This window comes from Falco biarmicus, chromosome 1 (assembly GCF_023638135.1).
Source record: "Falco biarmicus isolate bFalBia1 chromosome 1, bFalBia1.pri, whole genome shotgun sequence".
Taxonomy (NCBI): Eukaryota; Metazoa; Chordata; class Aves; order Falconiformes; family Falconidae; genus Falco; species Falco biarmicus.
The window spans coordinates 107774671-107799215 of NC_079288.1; the positions used below are offsets into that span (position 1 = coordinate 107774671).

At 43.8% G+C, this 24545-nt stretch overlaps 1 protein-coding gene across 12 annotated transcripts in view; it reads left to right on the plus strand.

Annotated features, from left to right (window-relative positions):
* The first annotated feature begins 14986 nt into the window (after positions 1-14986).
* Positions 14987-24545, plus strand: part of BLTP1 (bridge-like lipid transfer protein family member 1) — a 125014-nt gene continuing 115455 nt past the window's right edge. For 11 of the 12 annotated variants that reach the window (XM_056358447.1, XM_056358456.1, XM_056358513.1 and 8 more), the window contains exons 1-2: positions 14987-15084; positions 23073-23202. In XM_056358447.1, the coding sequence (XP_056214422.1) occupies positions 23106-23202 (97 nt within the window). In that variant the 5' untranslated portion in view covers positions 14987-15084; positions 23073-23105. Of the gene's footprint in view, positions 15085-23072; positions 23203-23349; positions 23444-24545 lie in introns of those variants that run through there. The other variant, XM_056358493.1, reaches the window with a different exon arrangement.

Below are 24545 nucleotides of genomic sequence, written 5' to 3' on the forward strand. Positions count from 1 at the left end.
ACCTTAAAAGTCACTGAAATTTAGCTCAGTTTCTGTACAGAAAGCAGAGGATCCATCTGTAACAGAAAAAACAATTCCTGGAGACTTTTAAGCCCTTAAGCCACAGGATGGGAAGACAACTAGGACTTCCCAAATAAGAAGATACCTTGATTTTTTTTTTAATGCCAAACAAAAGCAACATTCTCCCTGTGTTCCACTCTGAGAAACAGCAAAATGAAATTCTCACAGCAAAGAACCCCATTAACCTTACACGCAGACCATGTTAGCAGTTCAAATTTAATAGAATTATAGACAGTTGAAAATGGAGTTTTCTGATAAAACCTGTTGGGTATTCTTAATATAGATGCTGCTCTTAGTCTTCAAAGTAGCATTTATGTGCAGGTATGTGCACAAATGTGTACGCGTGTGCGTGTACCTAAAATAAACACACTTTTTCTTGTTTTAGTTCTGCTTCCTGCAGAGTGGAAGGTGGTGGTTTCCAAAGGGCATAATGTTCAAGAGCAGAGAACAGGAAGAGTACTTAAAATAACTACACAATGGATACCGATAGTGTTTGAGTAGATGATCCATTACAAATGCTTTGTATAGGCTACACAGTATAGCAGTATACGGCTATGTCTTTCAGTTGACTGGATGCTTATGCTTAGAAATGGATAGTACAAAATAAGAAAACCCATAACCATGTTTGCTGTACCTGTGTTAGTTTCCTGAGACTGCTGCTGGTAAATATGAAAAGGAATCAAATAACTATTCATCTCATTTGATGTCAAAGAACAACGCTGGTAGCAATACAGTGAAGACAAAATATATTATTTGGTCACAGTTTTGCAAAGCATCTCCAAAATAAATAAATAAATAAAAACCTGGAGATTTTTTTAGAATTCTTCAAATGAGCCTACAAAACAACACTTATCACAGAACTTCATTAAAGAGAATTAATGACATAATCTCTCTGTGTTTACTTCTTCAGAACAATTACTTGAGGCAGGAAATCTTTAGATAAAAACCTCTAATGATGCTAAGGCTCCTATCTAACCTCCTTCCCGAAAACATTACAGTTAATGATGACAAATTCTTTCCTTTGTATCATAATAAAATTCAGTCTTTGTATGTGGTTCAATAAGAACAATAGATGATTTGGCCTCCTTCTTTCTGATTTTAAATTTATACTGGTAATTAACTTATGAGAAGTTTACAAAGGTGGAAAAATGTTTTTCTTCCTTTGTCACTGCAGTTCTTATTTGTTTTTCACTTGCAATAACTAACAGATCAATTTTTAAAAAGGTCAGCAAATTCAGAAGTTCTAGGGTACAGCGAATGAGGGACTCCGCATGTGCTGTGTTCTTTCATAGATTGCAGAGAAAATAAGATGAACTTAGAAGATACAGTCAGAAAAAGCAGGCCAGGTTAGAAGGAAAAAAATACAGCTACAGATAGAAGAAAAACTACTGAAGTTCCATAGCAGGTAAAACTATAATAACTAAGCTGTGCCACCCCTGAAGTGATGATAAAAAGCTTTTCTGGAGCTAGCCATACACCCTAAAGCAGTGAGTCCATGCTAGAAGAAAGCACATCTCTGCAGCACCTGGGCTACTATTGTCCCCTGTTGCAAGCTAAGCTCTGAATCCCTGCAAACACCTGTGTCCACGCTGGCCGCTGTGCTTCGTGGGTGCAAAGTTACAAACCAGAAACATGGAAGGGAGAGCAAATACTTCCAGTTAAACCATGTGTTTTCTGCAGTCCATTGCTTTCAAGTCCAGACTGTGATATGCGTACTCAGGCGGGAAAGCTCATTTCCAGATAGTAGTATCTAAGGGCCACATGCTGTTCGGAAGCACAAAAGTGTCAGCTGAGCTGTTTACCTACTGATACTGCTAAATATAAGGTGAGTTTATCACAGTTTTTCAGTTATGATGCAAAAAATTAACTTTGGACAGTTCTACTTATATCTAGTCAGAAAAGAGTCACAGTTCTACGGAAGAAATTACAGTGATAGGGATTATGCATACAAATAAGGACTGCAGTGTCAAATTTTAAAATTCTGATTTTGCATCTGAGTCTACAATAAGTACTATTGATGTTAGTGACAGTGAGCCCTCTACTACTTGGGGTATTTGCACTAACCTTTTGCCCTTCAAGTCACCCACCATTAGGAACATGTGTGTGGAGGAGGCTCTGGAAAACGCTGGTACACTACAAAGATACCACACACTCCTGAGTAGACGATACTAGGGTTTAAGTCTCAGCAGTAATTTTAGCATTGCCTATACTAAAGCTTGATGTGACAGTCATTGCTGGAAAGGTGCTGGCAGTTTAAGACATAGCTATCCACAGCTGCTTGTTACTTCTGTGCCAGAAATTACCTCGGCAGTTTGGCTAGTGAAACAAATCACTGGAATGCTTCTCATCAACAGCACTGCAGAAGTCAGCCCATCTAATTCAAACTGCTGCCATGGCTGTGTGAAATAACCCGGCTGATTCCACACTAGGCTCGGTGAGGAAAGCTCACGTAACCTGTTCCCTGGCAGAATGGTGGGGATGTGACTGCCTGCAGATAGCTGCTGCTGCTGACAAATCGGAGAGACCTTCTGCACAGACCGTCTGATGGACACCTAATGCTGCTGCCGGTGCTACCTTTGGCAGACTGGAATCAATAATAGCTGCTGTAAAGACTCCTTATCAGTCTGGATAAAGCCAGAGACTCTACAGAAGCAGTGTCTTAAATGTTTGAAAAGTATAAAGCTGACGTTTGAGGCAATGTAGGTCTACCGATACTGGGATTCATTATGAAAGCTCTTACTGAAATAGTCAATTACATTATGCAAAATATTTTCTCTCAGTATGCCCCTTAGCATTGCGCATGCAAAGGAAAAAGAAGCGTCTTTAATTCAATATTGCATGTCTTTTTCTTTTACGGGAACTGGGTAACAGTAAGGCATTGACAAAGTTGTTACAAGGTCATCAGGAAGTTGTTAGCCCAACAGGAGGTTGTGGCAGTCACTGTGTTACTGGAACTGAGCCAGGAGGAAGAACTTTCACAGCACAGAAAATTGCTGATACTTTCTTATAGGTCCAGTGTGGAATGTAAAAGGAGATAGGATAATCTTTAGAAGTACTTGCTGGAGCTTTCTACTTTCTGAATTTAAAATACACAGCACTGCAGTTCAGGCAAGAAAAACAAAACATAAGCACACATAAGAATGGACTCTCTTGCTGCAGCCTGAAATGTAAGCAAAGCACCCCCCAAACAAATACCCGCCCAGCTCCCCAACAGAAGCCCTTCTGAGTGTACCACATTTTTTTCTGTTATCCACAGGTGTTACCAGCTGTTATTACCTCCTTCTTATACTCAAAAGTAAACATGATGCTTCTTAATTTCAACTCTCAGATAACCGTCTTTCCCAGGCAGAAAGAAAACCTAATTCCCAGAAACACCCAAAGAACTAATTACTGCTCTAAAACACAGGAGCTCTGTTTTAAAGTAATTTTCCGTCCCCATGTGGTTTTCTACCCTGTTTGAAAGCATGGGTGCCTGCTGCTCTCCTCATATCACAGTGGCAGGGCTGGGCTGCGGCAGAGTTGACCTTCAGAGATGATTGGGGAGGTAGGCAAGAAGCTGGCTGCTCATCTGCTCACCAAGAGTAGGTCCCAACTGTGAGATCAAGGGCTGCAGCATGCACACGTGTGCTCTCACCTCACCCCAGCTGTGTACCAAGCACAGCCTTTAGGGGAAGGAAACCAGGGTATTTCACTTGGAGGTGAGCCTAACACTCGTGGTGAGATCCTTGGCTGTGGCTGGTAGGTCAGGGCTGGTTTCAGCACATGCACCTGCCAGGCAAAGCAGCCATCACCTCCAAGTCCCAGGCAGACCCAGACTGAGGGAAGTGTGTCATGAGAGCACAAAGGCTGTTACTGCCACTGAAAGGCCATGTCAAGGTCCCAGGCTGGGGTCGTTTGTTCAGAAGACAGATCAACAGCGCAGCTGGCCAACATCCACGGTGCAGCTTCCCAGCCCTTCCCGAGTCCCCTGCCCCCACCATCACTCTTCCCATCTCTCTCGGTTCTGCAGGAGGTGCATTGACTTAGTGGTCCCAGGAAAGGGAGCAGGGGCTGCTGTGTCACCCCGTCAGAAAGCTCACTGCTCTGCCATGAGCACTTTCCCCTCACCCCTGCTCTCCCGGCCTCTTTCCGGTACGGCAGCATCAACCTCCTCCATCGCCAGACCTTGCAAATGGTTACAGATGCCCAGGGCTCCGTGGCGGGGGAGGGGTTGGTGAGAGAAGCAGCAGCAGCTGGCAAAAAAGGAATCATGAAGAAAATGGAGAACAAATATTAAAAAATAATCAGCCTTCAGGAGGATTATGTGATTGCAGGTAGTTATACCAAATCCATCAGTTCTGTCATTGTCATCAGAGCCCTGTCAGAGCCTATCCTCGTTGGCTTCAGTGGGCTTTGGATTAGGTCTGGAATCAATATAAAGTATTAAAGGAGCTGATTAAAACCAGTGGGAACTCTAGGAACTTGGCCAGTCAAAAGCCATCTTGGCACTTGAACGATGCACCCTGCTCCGCAGTCAGCTGCATCACTGTTGGGCTATTTGCTTTCAGAGAATGTGTCTGTGGGTGACAGTGACAAAGAGAAATACATCTAGGGGACACCGTTTGATCTAGAGCTGTGACAGGGCTGCTCCCTGCCAGCAAGAGCTGACTCTGGACTGACAAAAGATGTTCATTGTAGGTGGAAATACGAAGTTGGGATCTACAGTGCAGTAGGCCAAAAGGGAGTAGGTTTGCTTTTTTTTTGTGGAAGTGCTAGTGCTAAAGTAAGCAGTTTTCCATTTTGCTAAGTCTGCAAAAGCAATGACTATTATGGTCAAAGTCAAAGGACTACTGTGAATTTAGCAGAAGCCCAGTTTCTAAAGAATTTCAAATCATACTTGTAAAATCTGCTAAAAGCAGAGTTGTTTATATTGTACAGTTAATACTGAAAATGGTTTCCATAATAAGTTCGATTTTCAGTTTCTCCCCTTCCCCATCTCTTGCAAATGTAAATTTAATGATAATAAAAGGTAAACTCTGTAAACATGTTCAAAGCAAAAATCTGAAAACCTCCAGTGTTCCCTAAAACCTTGTCCACTGGTAGCGTCTTTAAGGGAAGTTTGCTTTAGGAACTCACCAAAGAAACATACAGTGATTAGGAAGTGAATCGGTAGGCTTTTTCTACCATTTTTTGACTCATGGAAAATCTGGTATTTGCTGGCAAGTGTCTGAAAAGCCTGTATTTGTTTTCTTGACTTAGCTGACTATCGGGCATCTTTGGGAAAACATGTTAAATGTTTGTCACACTGCTGTCACATTTGCCACAGTGCAGTGTTGTCTAAATCACAAATAAAATCTCTCTGGAAAGAATAATACGATTTACTCCTATGCATGGCCAGGTAGTTCATAGGAACTCATAAGTATTTCTGAAGAACACTTGATAAAGATGAACATCCAAACACAAAAGAAGACAAGTCACAGACCCCCCTCCCTCTACAAACTCTCCAGCTCTACCCAGGTTCAGAAAATATTCCACAAACTGCTTGGAAAAAAGCAAACATTTCCTGAAAAGGCACTTAGAGTGACACTTCCCAAAGTGTTACTCTTCCTTTGCTTAAAAGAAAGTTTTCTGGCCATCATGGGGAGGAGGGAAGGGAGTAAGTCTACAGACAAACCCTCCTTTCCTGTGTACGCTGAGCCCGGGAAGAGGCTAGCCGCAGGCCGAAAGGGAAACTGTGCAGCTCTTTCTGCCAGGAGATAGGCAGCGCTTCCCTACCTCCCCCAAGCCGGCATCCACGCACTGTTCTGGGCTCAGAGACTGGGAAATGTGGGAATGCTAGAGCTGCTGGAGAGCGCCCAATTCAAGATCAACTCTGCTATCTTTTGCTCTCTCAGATGATTTCAGCGGGTTTTCAGCTGGAGTTATGTCCTTCCAGCAGCAGGGAATGAGCTTGTGGTCAGAGAGGTTCCCCTTCGCCCCAAGCTGAACCTGCTGTCAGAACACGGGCAAAGCCATTTTCACCACTGCCACAAGAAGCACCCAGCATTTGAGATAACAGCTTTGGAAACAGTGCAGAAATACTTACCAGTTTTGTCTTTTTAACACCAGCAGTTTAAATAGCTTTCACCCTTAGTTCAAGGATGCTTGCTGGTGTTAACTGTTTTCAAGGACGGTTTAGGACCTTCAGGTAGACAGACAAGTCGTGCAAACAGAAAATGTTGAGCTATCGTTTTCCAGCTACACATGAGAGAGAAAAAATGAAGAGAGCTGATATTTTTAAGGCAAAACTCAACTCAGTTCTGCACGGTGGCAGAATAGTACAGTCAGAATACAAGCAGGGAAGCTGCATACTTTAACAAATGCAAATGTGATAAATTGCTTGTTTATAAATTACTTACTAATTGTAAATACAATTTGTGAAGTATTTATTAAGTAAAATCATCAAAATCATATGTCTCCGAGGTTGTGATCTGCATATTAGCAATGACACTCAGATTATTGCTAAGTGTTACCGCCAGCCAGTTTTCATCGTAATATTGTATTGCCAATAACTATATATTTATTTGCACTGCTCTGTGCACTAACCAGGCTAAGTGGGATCTGCAGTGATTACACTGTGAATGTGTCAGCAATATTTCATCTGGGTCACTGGGGAATATTAAGGGCACGCACCCTGCCTCCATGGGTGTCACGGTCAAAACTTTCAGTAATTTCACCAAGAACAGGACCGGTCTTGCACATGCTGCCCTGCTTGTTCCCCCGATGTGATCCCGCTACATCAGTCTCCAAGGTGCGGGCTCAGGAGCTCTCCATGACTCTGAGCTCCATGGCCGGTCCTGGCTCCTCATTGATTAATTCCCTGAACACAGTGCATCTTGAAGTGGTTCCTTTTCTCTTTCTGCTGCCACTTGTTATTTAAGTAACATTTTTTAAAGTCACCTTGCTCATCCTTAAATGTTGTAAGCCTTGAAAGTAAGATGCAGTATCTTTCCAGTATGACACTGTAGCTTTTCCATGTGCAGGTATCCACATTAAGATAGTGTCCTTACAGCTTTGCCAATGCTTCACCTATATTTTCCCCATTTATCCTGGAAGACTCTCAGAAGACCTGGAAAATGCCTACACAGCAGTCGTTTCACCCACTCCTTGGAGCAGGCACTGCTCTAGCTGCATGTGGTCACCTCTGCGGTCTCGCAGTACCACTGCACAGGCAGCTATTCCCAAAAGATCGCAAAGATGACATTACAGAGGTGTGATGTGCCAGGGGACCTCCTAGGCAACTCCCAGAGCCCTTGGTCACACAGGCCACGTGCATTTCAGTTGCTGAACACGGAGAAGTTGCATACACAACAATTTGCTGCACAGCCGACTATCACTGTCTCCTGTGTTAAATGGTTCTCCATGAGCACAATTTTAAGAGCCTTTGGTCCAGTTTTCCATGCCACAATTATTGCCTTTAGCTACCTTTTTTCTCCTTCCAGTATATGTTTGATTCCCCTCCCCTTTATCTCTTCTTTCACCTCTGAATCATTTTCCTAAAAACTGCACTTAAGCATGATTATTCCCTGAGCTGCACAATTTACACCCCTTAAAATCCACGTTATATTTGTGCATGAAGAATTCACTGTTGGATTCCCCCACTTTTTTATTTTTTTTTAAAAAAAACAAAACAAAAAATGAACAAGTAACGAAAGGAATAAGCCCCCACAAAGTTTCAGTATTATCCTACCACACAGCAGTCATTGAGACAGCAAGTGAAAAGTAGCTTCTCCAACAAAAACACTAGAGGACAGAAGTAAAAATGTAAAAGAAATGTAGGTGGGTATTTGTCATTACAAAAGGCTTATTGTACAAAGCTAGTATTAAACATGGGGTGATACCCTGTGTATGTCTTTGTACACCTAAACGTCAAGTCTGTGGGAATTTCCAAAATGCAAAGAACATGGAATCTAAGCCAGAATTATTTGTAAACATGTGATAGAAGAGATTTATATAACAGGCTACTGCAGATTTATGAATCCAGGAAAGGAAGTAATTACAAAGGAAATTAAAGTTAAAAATAGTCACAAACTGCCAAAAAGACTGTGCTTTCACCTCTTTCTCTGGCAACAGGGTATTACACCCACTTGCTGTGTGCCAGTTCATTCTTCTAGATAACTGGTAGGGCCAGGAATGGGGTCTCCAGTTTAAAGAAGGAACTTGACTTAGTAAATACTTCTCATTGTATGTTCAAAATAGGTTTTAGATTGCCTAGACAAAAGGCTTACACAAATTGCCTATACATCTAGCACACGAAGTCTTCTAATAGTGTGTTCCAGCACAATGCCCTTCTGAGAGCAGGAATAACTAAAAATAAGAGAAATTTAAGAGCAAAAGCTGAAGCTAACCTACCATCTGATGACATTTATTACCAACAGAACACCATAAAATATAATTTGCTGTTAATAAAGTGATGCTGTAGAGCTATAAGACATGCACACTGAAAGAATGGATGTAACTGCTTCTAGTTACCCTACAGGCACCTATTTATAGGGCTATAGACACCCAATAAAATCCAGCATAAATCTATAATGCAACTAGACAGAAAAAAAAATAATGGGGAGAAAGAGTCAAGATGTAGCTCTGCAGCACTGGATATTGCTGTTACCTGTGGTTCCTGGGGCCATGTCAGGGAGCAGGAAGGACACCCGGGGTCTTCAGGGGCTTCCAAATATGCACCTGAAGCCAGGCGCAGGTTTTTAATGGCTTCACTGAACAGATCATAGGAAAACACAAGCTAAAGGAAATCTCAGGGACCCTTAAAACAGCAATAACTTCCTTAATAGCAACAATTTCCTTTAATAGTAAGGAAGTTATAATCCATAGAAAAAAAAAAACAACACACCAAAAAAGGAAGCAGTAGCACAATTAAGCTTCATGTGTGCATACCTAGTGAGTGATGTGAGAAAGGTGACAGGTGAGAAAGGCATGGTTTTACAATATTAACTAATGGATTTTGTGAAAAAACTTGTGCAGGTGCAACGTAATGACACACAAATGTGTTTTCATAATTGCCAAGATACAGTGATGGGATATCATGGGATCCATACCTATTTGCCTGTTTTCACCTGTCATTTTCTGAAATTAAAAGTCACAATTTTTCACGGAAATAGGATTTTTAGTGCTGTCTGAAAACAGTTTTGATAGATAAATCTTAACAAGTTGTCAGTAAAAGCTTTTGGCTTCTACGAGCTAAACTCTGGGCTTGCTGCAATCAGCATTCATTTTATGTGGTTTGATGCCCGTTTCCTCACAGCATAATCTGTATGCAAGAGGCCTGAATGAGATTCACAAGATCTTTCCTGTGAACTTGGCACACAGCACCTGTTATAAAATGCAGATTTTATTATCAGTGTTGTTTTATAATCATTAATCACCTCAGAAGGAAAAAATTATAAAAATAATGATTGTTTGAAGAAACTAAAATAAAACCCATATTCTGTTAGTAATTCTCACATACCACTCTGCTGATCAAAGTGAAAACTATGTTGTTTGGTTTAGAGTATGTATATTATATGTAGAGAGTATGTATATATAGAGAGTGAGTACATATATAGAAAGACTATGACAGTGTATCCTTTATGTAGGGTATATTATATTTTCCTTTAGATTTTATTTATGGATTTAATGAAGAATAGTTTGATCCTTCCATGTTTTTCCTATACTCATGTAAGATCTGGATGTACAGATCCAGACACCAGTAAACCACTCTCAGAGCAAGGAGGATTTCTTCCAGCTCAGGAGGAACCCGTTTGGGAATCAGTTTTTTGGGTACACCATGAGATGGACAACTTCCATGGAAAGACAAACAACCTGTGGTGAAGCTCCTTGGACAAATATGCTTTAGAAGCAAAACAAGACACTGTGAGTACTGAAAGGTCAAGTACAAAATAAATTAATTCTGTAATTGATAACAAGTGACTTCCAGCTCTGGCAAATCATGTACTCTATACAAATTATTAATATTTGTTTGTTTTCTGAACTGAGTGTCTGTGATTTTATCCTCAAAAAAAACCCAAGAAAGAAAGAGCCAAAAGAACTTAAGATTTTGCACTAAGCTAAAAAGAAGTGGGTGTTTCTGGCCCATTGGCTGCCGGCTTATGTTATAGTGAGTTTTTGCAGTGTCAAAAATTTTTTGCATAAAGAGTATTTGCATCTATTTATGTCTAAGCTCAGTGTTTGTTTTTAATGTAATCTAGAATTAAGCCTTATAGTAAACACTGATGTTATTGAGAGAAGGCGTAAACCAACCAGTACTTCCATTTCTATACTCACAGGCCCAGCAACTTCAAAGCACTCACTAAAGAACAGCTGAAGACAGGATTTTGTTTCATAACATATAGACCAGTAGTAACACACTTTCTTCTATTTATTTATGACTGTTTTCTCAGAGCTGGGCGAATGAAGGAAATATTTTAAATTCTGGGTTGATTACCACGCTGCTCTCAGTCCACCCAAGCCAGAGCCCAGCCCAAGGTGCAAGACACTCGTGTCCACACTCTGCCTCCTCCTGTGACACTGAACACAGCACCAAGAACACAATTCCCCAAGAATACTATCAGACAGCTCCCTGCAAGAGGGTTGCCTGACAAGGACTTTTCAATCTGATGACTACGAAGCAGCTCTTTATGGTTTCCTGATTAAATGATTTGTCTCATAAAGCAACCCATGCCAGTGAATCAGCTTCTAATTCTGCAACAGTGAATGCCTGATTGTGCTTACCCGGGCTGGTGAGGGGGCTGTTGCAGGAGCCTGGTTGCTCTGGGGGATACAGGTGGAGATGGGAGCTGGGGTGGGGACAGACGCGGTAGAAGGAAGGGAAGGTTCAAGGCTCTGCGGTCACATCTGGGGTTAAATCCCTGTCTGCTCTCCCAGTGCTTGGGGCAGAGGGTCCCAGATCACTGTGAAAGGATGTTGCCGGGATTAGCAGGCCGAGAGACAAACAAGACCCATACTACTGAAGTGATTGCATTATGGCAGTTTAGTAAGAACTTGCTCACTTAATTGCAAGAAGAGAATAACTGTTGCAAGGCGGGCTTTCTGCAGTGTTACTGAAGGAGGAGCGCCGGTGTGACCAAGCTTAGAGGGGTTATGACTGTGAGTAACCCGGTGTCAGCTGGAGCAACGACCACTCTGTTCCCCTGGAAAATGCCAGGAGAACCCAGCTGCACTAACAAGGTAAATCTGGGAAATGAGTATGAATGTTCCCGGTCACAGTTTTGCTTTTGTTAAATGGTGTCATGTCCCCAGCAGCTTCTGCTTCTGTATAAATAAATTCTGCCAGCCTCAACATTAGCTTGACTTTGACCCTTGGATGACATCAACCAAAGATAAAGCATATGAATTAAAAGACTTCGGAGCTTTTAGAACAATGTTCAGAGAAGCATCTTCCACTGCAAAACAGAAAGGGTATAAATAATGTAAAGATGGTGCTTTTACTCAACTACTCCTCTTTCCTTACAAAGAAAGTCTTGGAGTTTTAAGCATAAAAATAAACATACTGAGGCAAATGGGAATGCCACCAGACATAAAATAAGTTAAAGTGTAGGGGATGGAGTTATAGTTTTCCTTAAGTTGAAAGTTATATGATGAGACAACATTTATAAAATGTCTTTTTTAATTCCCATGCTGATAACACAACGTCGTACACTGCAAAGAATTAAGGATGAACTACTCTCTGTTTTCTAGACCATAAGAAACACTTGTGCAAGCTTGAAGTTACACCCAGGGACAACGCTCAAGCCAGGCCATTTGTGCTGTGTGCTGTGATACACATCAGACGATGCCAGTTTCCCCCCAAAAGCAAACAAGCCTCCAGTATATTACAGAGCAGACAGGACTGAAAGAACTCCCAGACTTGGCACCCCACTCTGAAATGTGAATCTAAATATGACAGTCATTATGTTACTCTACTTTTAAGGTATTGAATTGCATTGCAGTGCATTGTATTTAATCTGTTAATCTCAAGCCACCTCGAGAATGGCTCGTGTGTTGGGCGGGGCTTTCTTAGTACTTCAGATCTGAATCAACTGGATTAAAGAAGACAAAAGCAAAGACAAACTCCTTTTATCACCTGAGCTTTTTTGGTTTATGTGGATAACATAGCTTGAAGCTTTGATTATTTGTGTACCATTTTAAAAGTAATTTCTCCAAATAAATTTCAAATGTCGAATATATTTCACTGTCTGGCATCAGTTTACAGAAGGAAGACCTGAAAAAAGCAATCCAGTATCGTTACTTATTGGGAAGAAAATGAAGGGGAAACTCCTTTAAGAAGAGAGAGAAGGAAAAGGAAGCGGGGGAAAAGACCAGGAGCTAATTTGTGGACACTCCCTCAAAAGGTCATGGGAGGTAATGGAAGGAATGAAACTGGTGATGGAAATCAGCAACACAGACAAACATCCCCAAAAATGCAATCTTCAAACAAGAAGCAGGCAATCAGGCAGGGGTGCTGTGAGAATCCACAAACCCCACGTCAGCGCTAACCTACAGCAGCCACCAGCTCCACTCCCTGTTGCACCCAAGCAACACCCCTGCCCCCAAGGAACTGCCCTTACCGGGTCAGGAACTTCAACGTAGTAACACCAAGCGCCCACCTGACAAAAGAAACTCCAGCACCCAAGGCTTTCCACAGCTCCAGGCTGTGACACAGTGACCCGCTGCGGTCATCCACATGCGAGGCTCCATGCTTTGGTGAGAGCCCAAGAAGGCTGAGTTTGTTTAGACCGAGCCAGATGACGCTGGCAGTCTGAGGTGTGAAAAACAGAGGGACCTGAAAACTGAACGACTACAAATCTAAAAATGACATAGAACTGTTGCCATCAATTACTAAAATTACTCTTTGTTCTCAGTTTTGGAAATAGTTCTTATTACTGCTGCATTAGCAAAGAAAGAGACCAAAGGCATTTAAAACTGCAGTGCTGCTGCCTATCATAAGGCAAAGTGAAGCATGTGGTTAGACTGCGTGCTACAAATACGCACATTTGTACTAATTTACACAATGTGTACTAATTTCTGACAGAAACACAGTAGCATGTTGGAATTAAGCTGGCCTTTATTTAAAAATACTGTGTGGAGTAACGTCTGTTCTTGATTTTATGTTGCCCAAGCAGACCCAAAGCTTCTGCGTTTCCTCCCCACCACTGGAACTGTGGTGAGACCTAGAATTTCAGCTCCTCCAGCTTTTCTATTTCAATCCTGCTAACTTTAAATTGTGGTGGTACACTAAGAACAGAAACTGTTTCTCCCTCTTCCGTAATTTTGCTTGTTCTGGGATACATTCTGATCTGTAGTCAACAGAGTTTAAAAATAAATCTAGTTTGGCCTTCTCAAACATAAAAATATTTTCTTGAGAAGAAAGCAAATGTTTCATCTACAGAGAAGGTAAACATTAGTGCCCTTTATGAAACAAATAGGTTCAAAGTCATAGAGGGGCAAATATTTTCCCTTGCGTTAATTCCATATTTCAGTTTTCTAGCTTGTATGAGCATTAAAGCTTTTTTTTCCATCTCTTACACCAGGCAAAGACCTGCCTTGCCCCAAGCTCTAGTGCTCGTTTTGAGCTAAAATTTCTTCATGTGACTTAGCTGCATGGTCCTCATTAAAGCCTTGAGGCACCATGTGGATCAAAACATTTGGAAGAGCCTCTGGAGCCCTGAGCATCCATCCATCCATCCCTCTGACACAGCGGGTCAGCGCGTCACCGGAGCGCACGGGAGGCGGTGCAAAGGGGGGCTTCGGTATGAAACCCAGAAATATTGAAACAATATTTTCTTTCGTATGCTTAGTATGATAAGAATGTAATAAACACACACGAAGGATAAACCTCGTTAGATAACGCTCGCTTTGATGACAGCTCATGTGCCGGGCGGAGGCCGCCTGAAGCTGCGCCGAGCATGGCAGCGCCCGGCCGCGCTGCGCAGGGTGCCGGGAGGGGGCGATCCCCCGCCGGGCTACGGGCCACGGCCATCGCGCTCGCCCAGGGCCGAGCCAGCTGGGCTCTGCGGGCACAACCGGGGGCCTGCGGGAGCTAGTGCGGGGTGGGGGGAGCCGCCGGCGGCCCTCAGCCCGGCGGGACGGGAGGAGGGAGAAGCCGCCGGCCCTCGGCCCTCAGCCCGACGAGGCGGGAGCGGGGCTCGGCGCGGTTTCGCCGCGAGTCTAGGCAGCCCGCAGGGAGCCCTCGCCGTCAGGCCGGGGAGCCTGTCCCGGCTCGGAGGCTCCGCCTTCCCGCCAGGGGATGCATTCAGCCGGTACGAGGGGGCACAGGCGGCCGGCTAACGGCGCTGCCCAGGTAGGGTGCGGCGGCCCGGCCCTGGCACCAGGCAAGCCGCAGACCCGGAGCCTCGGGCCGGGCCTCGGCGGCAGCCACCGCCCGGCCAGAGCCGCGCAGCCGGTCGCTGCTCGGTCTCCCCTCATGCCGCCGCCGGAGCCCGCAGGACGCGCGCCCGGGAAGTCCCAAACAGACCGACGCGTCCGTGCCGCCGCTCCCCGCGCGGCAGCCAAGGCGCGGCACCGCACGCCTGAGGCCGACACGGGGCGCCCCAGAACCCCTCACCGAGGGGCGCGGGCCGGGCGAGCAGGGGCACCGAGCGGCCCTAGGGAACGGACAGAGCTGTCACCGCTTCTCCCTGCGGCGCCTCACAGCCGCACTCGCACCGGCGGGCAGCCCGCGCCGACAGCCCCGGCCGTGCATGCGCGGCGCGGCGCACCGCCCCTCTCACCGTACAGGGGCGGAGAGGCGCCCTGCCCTCCCCGCGCGCGCATATACACACAGGGCCGGCACCGCCTCTTCCGATTGGCGGCGCGGCCCCTTCTGCCCGCCCCTTCGGGAGCCGCTGGCCTTGCCATTGGCCCCGCGGGCCGGCGGCGCCTCGCGGTTGGCTCCGGCGGCGCTGCGGCCCGGCGGCGCTGTGGGCGGGGCGGCCCGGCCTTCACCGTGAGGTGCGGGAGGGCCCCGGCCGCCGCCGCTTCCGGGTCTGTGGCGAAGCCGCCGCGGAGGGCGATGGCGTAAGTGCGGGGGGCGCCGAGCGGGGGCGGTAGCTGCCCGCCGCGGGCGGGGCGGGGGCGCTTTCCCGTTCCCACCGGGCCGGGGGCGGAGGGGCCGGCCCCGCCGCCGCCCCCGCGCGTGTCAGGCCGCGCCGCCGTCGAGGGGAAGCGGCCTGAGGGGGGCCGAGCGCCGGCAGCGCGCTGGTGCCGCCACGGGCCTGCGCCGTGCTGGGTGGGGGCTGGGGGCCGCGCTGCCGGCGGGAGTGGCCTCCGCCGCCCCGCGGGGCATTGCGTTGCCGGCCGCGGCGGGTCCCTTCTCCCGGCGGCTTTCAGAGGGAGCGGCGCCAGGGGAAGCCCCTCCGGTTTCCCGGGTCCCGGTTCTCTCCCCTCCCCGTATGTCTCCTGTCGGTTACCGCCGTGTGGTGAGGGAGGTGGGGGAGCCCGGGGCCTCCCGTTCTGCCTGGCCCGCGGAAAGCTGCGTCCCTGCCCCCCGCGCCGGTGGCAGGCGGCCTCCGCGGGTGCCCGCGGCCCTCCGGGGCGCACACACCGGCCCGGCGCGGCACCACCTGCCTTGTGCTGCGCCGGGGCTGTGAGGTGCCAGTGCCGGGTGCTGTCGGTGGGGTGTGGGGTGTAATCGGTGGTGTAACGTGCTCTGACGTGCTGGCACGGTGGAGGTGCGCGTTAAAGGTTAGCGTGTAGCCGGTATCCCGGTCATCACCCACGCTTGGGTTTGTTTCCCATCTTCAGGTGTCTCACCGCAGCAACCTTCGCTGAACTTTGCAAAAACTTCCAAAGTTGGCAGTTTACCACACCGTGCAATTTTGCCAGGTTTCATATGAAAATGACTGCAGTTCTTGCCGTGGGAGTTCATCTGTTGTGTAATTTAATTACACTTTTCTGGCACTTTTCTTATTGTGGCTGTGCAGGTTTTTCTCCAACTTTTCTATGCAAAATGTAATGACCCGACCAACGATCGGGCCGGGGATCTTGGCAACTGAGAATAAAAACTGGAGCATAGGATTGTGAACTTGTTGTAAAAGTATGTTAATAGGTTATTCAAACAGCCCTTGGTAACAGTGGTATTTAAGGTCGGATCAGACAGTTGGCTCTAACTGGCTGTTCAGGGGTGTTCCCTCAGACCACGGCCTGAATTTGCACAATTTGACAGTGTTCAGGAGCACGTTAACGCATGGGTAGGTTTTGCTCACAGTGAACTGGGTGGAGGTATACGCATGTTTGGGACTTCTCTGGGGAGAGCTCTGGTCCCTGTGTGGCATGTTGTAGTAACTCGCCCCTTTTGGGTATGCTGCTAGAAAACTTTGACATGTGAAATGTGCATCAGCTGCTCTTTGGTAATTGCCCTTTTGCATGGTTTTATCCTGTGGGAAATAGGCAAGAGTTTATTGCTCTTTGTTATCAGCATGCAGAGTTATCCTGTGTTTACAGTGGTGTTGAGATACACTACCTTCTCCCAGTAACTTCTTATCTTCTTACATAACTTCTTGTAGCACTTGTTGCTGCACCAGAATCTGTGTGTTGACTGCAGACTGGGAAAGACTCTAGCGAAGACCTTTGGGTAGTTCACTTAAGGGTGGTGGTGTGTGTAGCCACAAGACTGATTTTTGGTTTGATTTATGGCAGATTTCCCCCTTTCCCCAAGTTGTGGTGATGTGTCAGAGGAGAAGTTTAGAGCTGCAAAAATTCATATGTAAGGTGTAGAAGACTCAATTTCATAGAGTAATTCAGAGGTACAATGCTGTAGTTCAAATCAGAGAAAGCGGTTGGGGGGTGGGGAGGGGGGGAAGTCATTGCCTTGTTATTGAGACCAGCTCCAAAAAGGATTATTTTTTTCCCCCCTAAATAGAGGAGTATGCATAAGGGAGATTCTTATTTATTTCTGCTGTTACGAGCCTTTAGGTTCTGTTGTTTCAGTGTTTTTTGGTTTTGCCCCTTTTTTTCTTCTGCAGCGTCAGAAGCTGGCAGTGTAAGCAGGAGAACAACCCTCTGAGCAAATCTGGGAAATGAGGTTAAACAATGTATTTTTAATTTTTAAAAATTAAATGAAAAATCATCCAAAGTTCAGTTTGGCATTCCTGGGCTAGCAGCTGGGTGATGCAGGGAGTACTGTATGTTGGCTGACATAGCAGAAGTTTGCCTTTGATTTCTTCTGTACTAAAGCTCATGTCCTGTACTACTAAAAAGAAATAAGTAAAAATATATAACTTCTGCTGCTTTGGATGCTGAATCAGTAGGTACTAGATTCTCACTGCTCTTGGAAGGATGTTAAATGCACACACACACACTTATATATGTATATATTTACTGTAGATGCTTCTCTGGTGGTTTCTGTTTCTCTATTAGGTGAATTAAATCCCCATCAGGTAGGCTATTGTAAGAATGACTTTTATCATATATCTTACAGTTCCTTTGAATATGCTTTAATTTTGATTTAATTATTTTTTAATTAAATGTGTCATTTACTAAAATAAACGTAATTTGCACCACAGTAGCTTAACTAAGACTGTCCAGACACCGGTTTAACTAGGTGTGACTCTCTTCTGTGCTCTGCTTTTAGTTCAGCTCTTTCTGCTGGAGGTTGTAGCAAGATTTCATTAGTATAATTAAAGTAGTAGTTTAGCTTGTTTGCACTTTACTGCTATTGTTACTTCAGGCAGTAGCAGAGTGGGGAGAAAATAGGCCTGAATCTTGGTTCTTTTCTTAAAAAAAGAACTCATCTTGAATTGAGTATGAAGTATGAAGCCAATGCCACGTGTCAGATGGCTGAATTACTGTGCGGGTGCTGTCACTTAGCATATTTTTTGTGTACATATGTCTTTTCAGAACAACTTTCCTTCTCTTCCTTCCTCTTTCTCTTGCTTGTTGATTAAAGAATAGCTGAGCTTCCTAAGCTGTGCTGAGACGGGTTTGAAGTCTTCGGACCTGGCTAGAGTGTTTTGGGAAAGATGCCAAGGTTGGCAGCTTTTTGTTTTGTGAAATGTGCCTGATGTGTGTCTGGGTGCTGACAATGTCACTGTGCCTTCAGAGGAAAATTCAGTCGAGTCATGTTTACATTTGTGAGACTCTTTTCTAATAACGTTTAATTATCTAAAGCTCTGATTTCGTAGCAGCTGTTGCTGGAGATCCTTTGAAAGAAAGTGATGGAGTGGGTAGAATGCAAAAACGTAATTTCTTTCCTTTTCTCTAAGGAACCGCTGTGGGTATGAAGCATCTAGGCTTACTGTCTATGTTCACTTATCTAGACTAGTGGGATTTAGCTCCTGTTGTTTAATATGTCCGTTTGGGTGTAATTGTGACTCCGCTGTTTTCTAACTGCTGTAGAAGCTGGGAGTTGAGTATCTTCAGAATGGTAGTTAACCTCTAATAACAGCAATTAACATATATTTGGTAAGCGCTTGACTTCTGTGAAGATCTGAGGAATAAGTCTGGCCAATTTAGACTGCAGGTTTATTCCCCCTGTGAATTCTAGTAATAATAAGGGGATTGGCAGCGTCCATTATTTCCCTACAAGCTTCATAACTGTATGAAAGTGTTTCTTCTCGGTAGCATGAGATGCTCAGGTTTTCCCCACCTTTGGATACCAGTATTATTCAGCTGTTTCTACAAGGTATGCTGGGAAAAGAGTGACAGAAAGGATGTGGTAGGCAGACATTTCTCCTTTTTCTTTTCTTATGCAGCTCAAGACCCATATTACCCTAATGCTCTCAGGCACTGAATAAAATATCCGTTGCCTTCATCCTCAGCTATAGGTACAGGACAGACCTTTTACAGGTGGGTTGTCGCTCCCTAGGCTGCAGCTGTCTCTGTGAAGCAGCTGTGTTCTGGTGACTGAGAGCCTGGTGACCGGACTTCTGAGGGTTTTTTTCTGTCAGCTCTTTCATATATGCATGATTTCTGTAAATCTTTAATGACTTTGTTCAAGCAGAGGTTTGTTCTCAGTGTTAAGTGTTAATCTTGGGCTGAGGTTAAAACTAGTTTACCTATTTGATGCAACTGAAATGTATTGAGGCAGCTTGCTTTTGAGTGTTTGGCTTTTTGTGAAAATCGGCTTGAGTTTGGAATACTGGAAGCAGACTAGAAGTGAAGTCCATCACATAAGGATTATAGCATCCCTTGCATCTTTTTAGTACCAAGGAAAATGGATTAACATGTGACACAAGTCATTAAAACTCATTTTTAAAAGTATCTTAGATGTGTGTTTCTGCTATAAAGAAAGCCTGTCTGAGCAGGAGGAGCAAATGCAGAGCAGTATCAAACCCTCATGTCCTCAAGCCAGTCTGCTCTGTGCTTTGAACACGCTAAGCGCTCTAAACATGCACAGCCTGAAAAGCAGGCCTCAAGTATTTCAGTTTGGGCATCATAAATAAAGGATTTGGCTTTTATCTCTCTGTGCTTCAGATACCCCATTTGCAGAAAGAAGACTAGATAACACCTTAAAGGACTGCTGTGAAGTCCTTTAATAATATAAATAATAATTAATACAGGCATTGGGATTCTGTCACTTTGGTGCCACAGAATCTTCCTCTTCTCCTGTCCTCTTCCCAGGAGAAAGCTAATACATTTTGTCTGTATTAACATGGTATACAGTAAATGGGAGCCATAAGTGACTTACTGAATAGTAAGATGTGCTTTACAAAAAAACCCCCAAAAAACCTTAAATAAAAGGTGAGGGGAAGGCAGATAAACCAAAACACTTTAGTTTTGGACTATATCCTGGCATGTTAATGGCATGAGCTTGTCATTGCAGAACAATAGAGAACTTGAGAATATGCTGTAAATAAGAACAGAGGCCTAAGCGTGAAGTCTTGGGTTTCTCTTTGGTGCATTTTCTTTCTTGTACTAGCGGGGCTGGTAAGACATACTTTCCCACCCAGACTTGTATCTCATCCTTCCAAGAGTAGTCCCTTAAGGTTGGAAGTATAGTTACTTCAAAAGAATATAGCAGCAGGATGAATGTAAATGACAGGCTCATTAACCTATGGGTCAGTGTTCCTGGAGAGTGCAACAGTTACTTTTTTTGTCTGATTGCAAAGTAATTCTGCCCGCAGGAATAAATGTAACAAGGGTGGATGGACTGCAGGGAGCTGAGAGGTAAGCAGGATTTAAATCTATGGGTACAGCGTGTAGGGTATGGAAGATGAAGGCAGGTAGGTGCAGGGCTGTCAACAGAAAGAAGTGCTTGTTACTGAAAGTACTAACACCTGTCCTGACAAGACTATATCTCTTAACAATCGTGGTGATCCAGGTCCTGCCTCTCCATCCTCCATGCCATATAAATACACAAGGACATTATGGACAGTGTGTACTGCTTAAGAATACATCCCCTTTCTATTACACTAATTTGTATAGTCAAAATTGCTTCATAATCACAGGATGGCCAGGGTTGGAAGGGACCTCTGGAGATCATCTAGTCCAAGCCCTGCTAAAGCAGGGTCTCCTAGAGCAGGTTGCACAGAGTCGTGTCCAGCTGGGTTTTGGATGTCTCCAGAGAAGGAGACTCCACAGCCTCTCTGGGCAGCCTGCACCAGTGCTCTGCCACCCTCAAGGTAAAGAAGTTCTTCCTTGTATTTGGTTGGAACTTGTCGTGTTGCAGTTTGTGACTGTTGCCTTGTGTCCTGCCACTGGGCACTACTGGAAGGAGCCTGGCCCTGTCCTCCTGACACTCACCCTTAAGATATTTGTAGACATTGATAAGATCCCTGTCTTTAATATGAATGGATTAAGCCCTTGCTTTCTCTGAGATGCGTGCTGAGAGCCCACATGTAGTGCAGGTGATGCTGTTGCCTGTTTTTGGGTGGTTACACTTTAATTGCCATCATCCTCTTCCTCAGGTGACTTGATCGAGGGCAAAGGGTGCCCTAAGAAAAAAAAATTATCCATGGGGCAGGGTGTCAGAGGATCAGCTGTGGAACTCCAAAATGATGTATTGACACGTGTTAACTGATGGGGGATTCCTGACTTTATTTGCATGCAAATAGCAAATGTAGTTCAGAAAACTAACAAGGGTATCCAATTTATAGTATGAGTAGTGATGACAAAAAATGTGGGACACTGTTCAGGTATCAGGATCCCATGACTTGCACTTCCTGTTGTCTTGCCACGTCCTGTTTAGAGCATAATGATCTTTAATGTCCTGTCTTAGTATTTCATAATATTGGGTGATAATTCTCCTTAGGGAAAATCCACAGATTGCCTTCTTGAGGGTTTAAGTGGTGGCGGTGGTGTTTGTTAAGGTGATAGGCAGTCCTTGCCAGCTGACAGCACTTCCACGGTGGTCTTGGTCACAAGAGAGTGACCCTGTTGTCTCTTGGTAAGAAAGAGAGAAAACAAAGTTTTTTCTTCCTAAAAGCATTGGGTTTGGTTTCTGTAGTTATCCTGTCATTCAGTGGGTTAAAGGCACTTGGAGACTGCCCGCAGAGGCATCATCTGCTTCATAATACCGGTTGACATGTGGATTTTTTATTAAGGTACTATGAAAGTCTTAAAACAAAGTGAAGTGCCATTATGTGATTTGATTTGCCTTTGTAATGTCCTTTCTAAAACAAGGGCTGCTTTTTTTAATGTATTTTTTTTGTGTATGCGTGTGATGCTTAGTATTCCTCTTTGTGGGGGAGCTGTTAGTAGCTTCTTTATCATCACCGCTGGAAGCAATGCCTGGTGTTTTGGTGTTGGTTGGGGTTTTGTTGTTGTTTGTTTGTTTCTGTGTATTACTTTCATGTTCTTTCCTCCCCACTCTATTCCCTCTTACAGAAGAGGCAGCGAACAAATTGTTAGCCTTTATTCTTGGGTCCCTACTTGTATTTTAGTTGAGAATGTAGGCTCTTAGTTCAAGGGACTGTATTTACCCAAGTCTGGGGAGAAACAAGTGCATTAAAGGCATTTTTCAACTTCTTCTGCATTTTGTTTTCAACTTACAATAGTGATAGTATGTATATTACAGGAAAAAATGGAAAAAAATATTAGTTTTGTTGCTAATGCTTCTAAATACTGACTCCTCCAAAGATGTTCAGCCTCTCAATATGTTCTAGAGCTCTTGATGGAGAGCATCAAAGATTTCATAAATAAAGGGAATAAAGCGTACTCTTTTTTTTTTTTTTTTTTTTGAGGGTTGAATACTGACAGGAGGACAGGCTGCCAGGAACTGGGAAGTGCTTGAAAAAAAAAAAAAAAAGCAGAATTAATGCTTGTTTTCCTGTAAGAAAGCTTTACAGATAATGTCCAAGAGAGAAGACTTCAAATGAAACTCATGCAAGTAAAATACTGCTGTGTAATTACAGGTGTTACTGAGTTGAGCTGCTCCCTGTTAATCACACTTAATTAATATAACCCAGTTGAAAGGTGATTTATGGGTGGTTTGAATAAGTGTGTAAGATCAGGAGGACTGGTTTTCTGCTTTCTATAACAGAGATACCATGTAGTCACTTTTTATAAGGTGATGCAAATTCACCCTAAAGCAGAAGAATTAATGGGCAGAGTGGATTAGAAGGGTATGGGAATTTTCCTTAGCTCCTGAAAGTATCTGCTTTGGCCTTCCCTTCTGCAGGGGCAGGAGTTCAGCCTCAATAACTTTTTGCATGTTAGAAGGCTTAATACAGACTCATTTTTACTTGTGTGTTCGGTTACCTTTTGACTTGCTGCTACGGCACAACAGTTTAAAAAATTTATTTGCTACTCTATTCTGTACAGGGCATTCAGGGTACTAAATGTCTGGCATTCTGTTGATGTATGATCTGTTTTAGGGAGGCACATGCCTGGAAACTGTTTCAGCAGAGGTGAGTGGAAGTGTTTCTGGAGTAGAAGAGTGGGAGAAAGGGTAGCTGAGAATCATGAAGATCTAACTGAAGGAATAAAACAAATAAATTCATATTTGAATGAAACAGAATGTTAGAGATTGTTTAACATGGTACATACTCAAATTTCTCCAAACTGTACTGTGCTTGTTACTCATTTTGGTTTTGATGTGTGTTTTTTTTGGTTTTTTTTCCTTTCAGTTCTATACATGCTGGTGTAATAACAGTTTAGCAATGGATCAAAGGAAGAATGATAGTTTTGTCCCAAGTATCACACAGTTGGAAGACTTCCTAACAGAACACGACTCCAATGTTGTTTGGCTGCTAGTAGGTAAGGTGAATCAATTCTCTTTTGGTTAAATGTTTTTTTTTTTGCATGTACTTTTAAACACACTTCTCTAAATGCTGGCATACCAATATTGAATTTCTTACCAAATTACATCAAAACATTGAAAATAGATTTTTATTTCTCATACAGCTGTTAAGTGAGATATGGCAATACTACTTCAGTAATTTAGAAAGCAAAAGTACACAACTATTTCCAATGCTAATTGTGCTGCAACACTTGCGAGGTAAGTCCAGTGCGCAAAGGATGATGCTCTACAACTGTGACTGTGCAAAATAAGAACTCAGTGAGAACTTCTTTCCATGAAATAAGCTTTTTCTAACATCAGAGTAAGCTCGTGATTAACTGTAATACCATAACAAAGGATTAGCACTGTAGCACATGACGGGCAGATACAATAACTTTGTTATACCAGTATTTACATATCTGCCATTTAATATTGTATAGTCTGAAAAGTGATACAAAGACTACTGTGTTTAATGACACAAATTCTAGGTTAAACTGTGTGCCACAATAAGCCTTTAAGTCAAACTGTCATGTACTCGGTTATGGGCTGTTTTTGTAAAGATGCCTGATTTAGGTATGCTAACTTTTTTATAACACTGGTGCTATTGTTTATTTTTCTGTAGGTACTTTTATTTTCTAAATCTATAAACAGGTGTATCAGGGACAGGCAAATAAAAAATAAGTTGTATTCAGGTCCAGATAAAGAGTGCTAGAAGTGTATGATGGATTTGGACTTTTCCAAAGGTAGATAATGCCTGCTTTTTGATCTTGATTCTTGGACCTCAAGTGAGGGGCAGCACAGGAAAAACAACTTTATTTTTTGACTTCTGGGAAGTTAAAGCATGTCAGTTGGCTATTGATGTACTGGAATTATTTTTCAGTAGGCCAAACTGAATGAAAAAGGTGTACGCGCATTAGCCAAAGGTGCTTTCTGAATATTATTTATTTCACTTTTATATGTTGACATGAGAAGTTCATAATCAGCATAAAATTCTGAGTGTAATCAAGATGAAAATAAGGGAAGTCACCATGCTGATAGTTGCTCATAGTAAAATGGGGAGCAGATGCAGAACAGATCTAAAAAAATTGTCTCTGGAAGCTTTGACTTGAGACATGAAGATGTTTAGGTCTTTCACCAAAGAATAAAAGTGTCAAATTACAGTCTGCAGAATTTTCTTTCTCTGAGTTTCCTGCTCTGCACTGGATTCTTAGAGAAACTACTAGTAATTCTACTTGGAAAGTACGTAGGAGATAAGCAATCCCATGTAGCAGCTATAATTTAAACCAAAAGCTTTGCTTAGCTTTCTTATTTGCTTGAATGT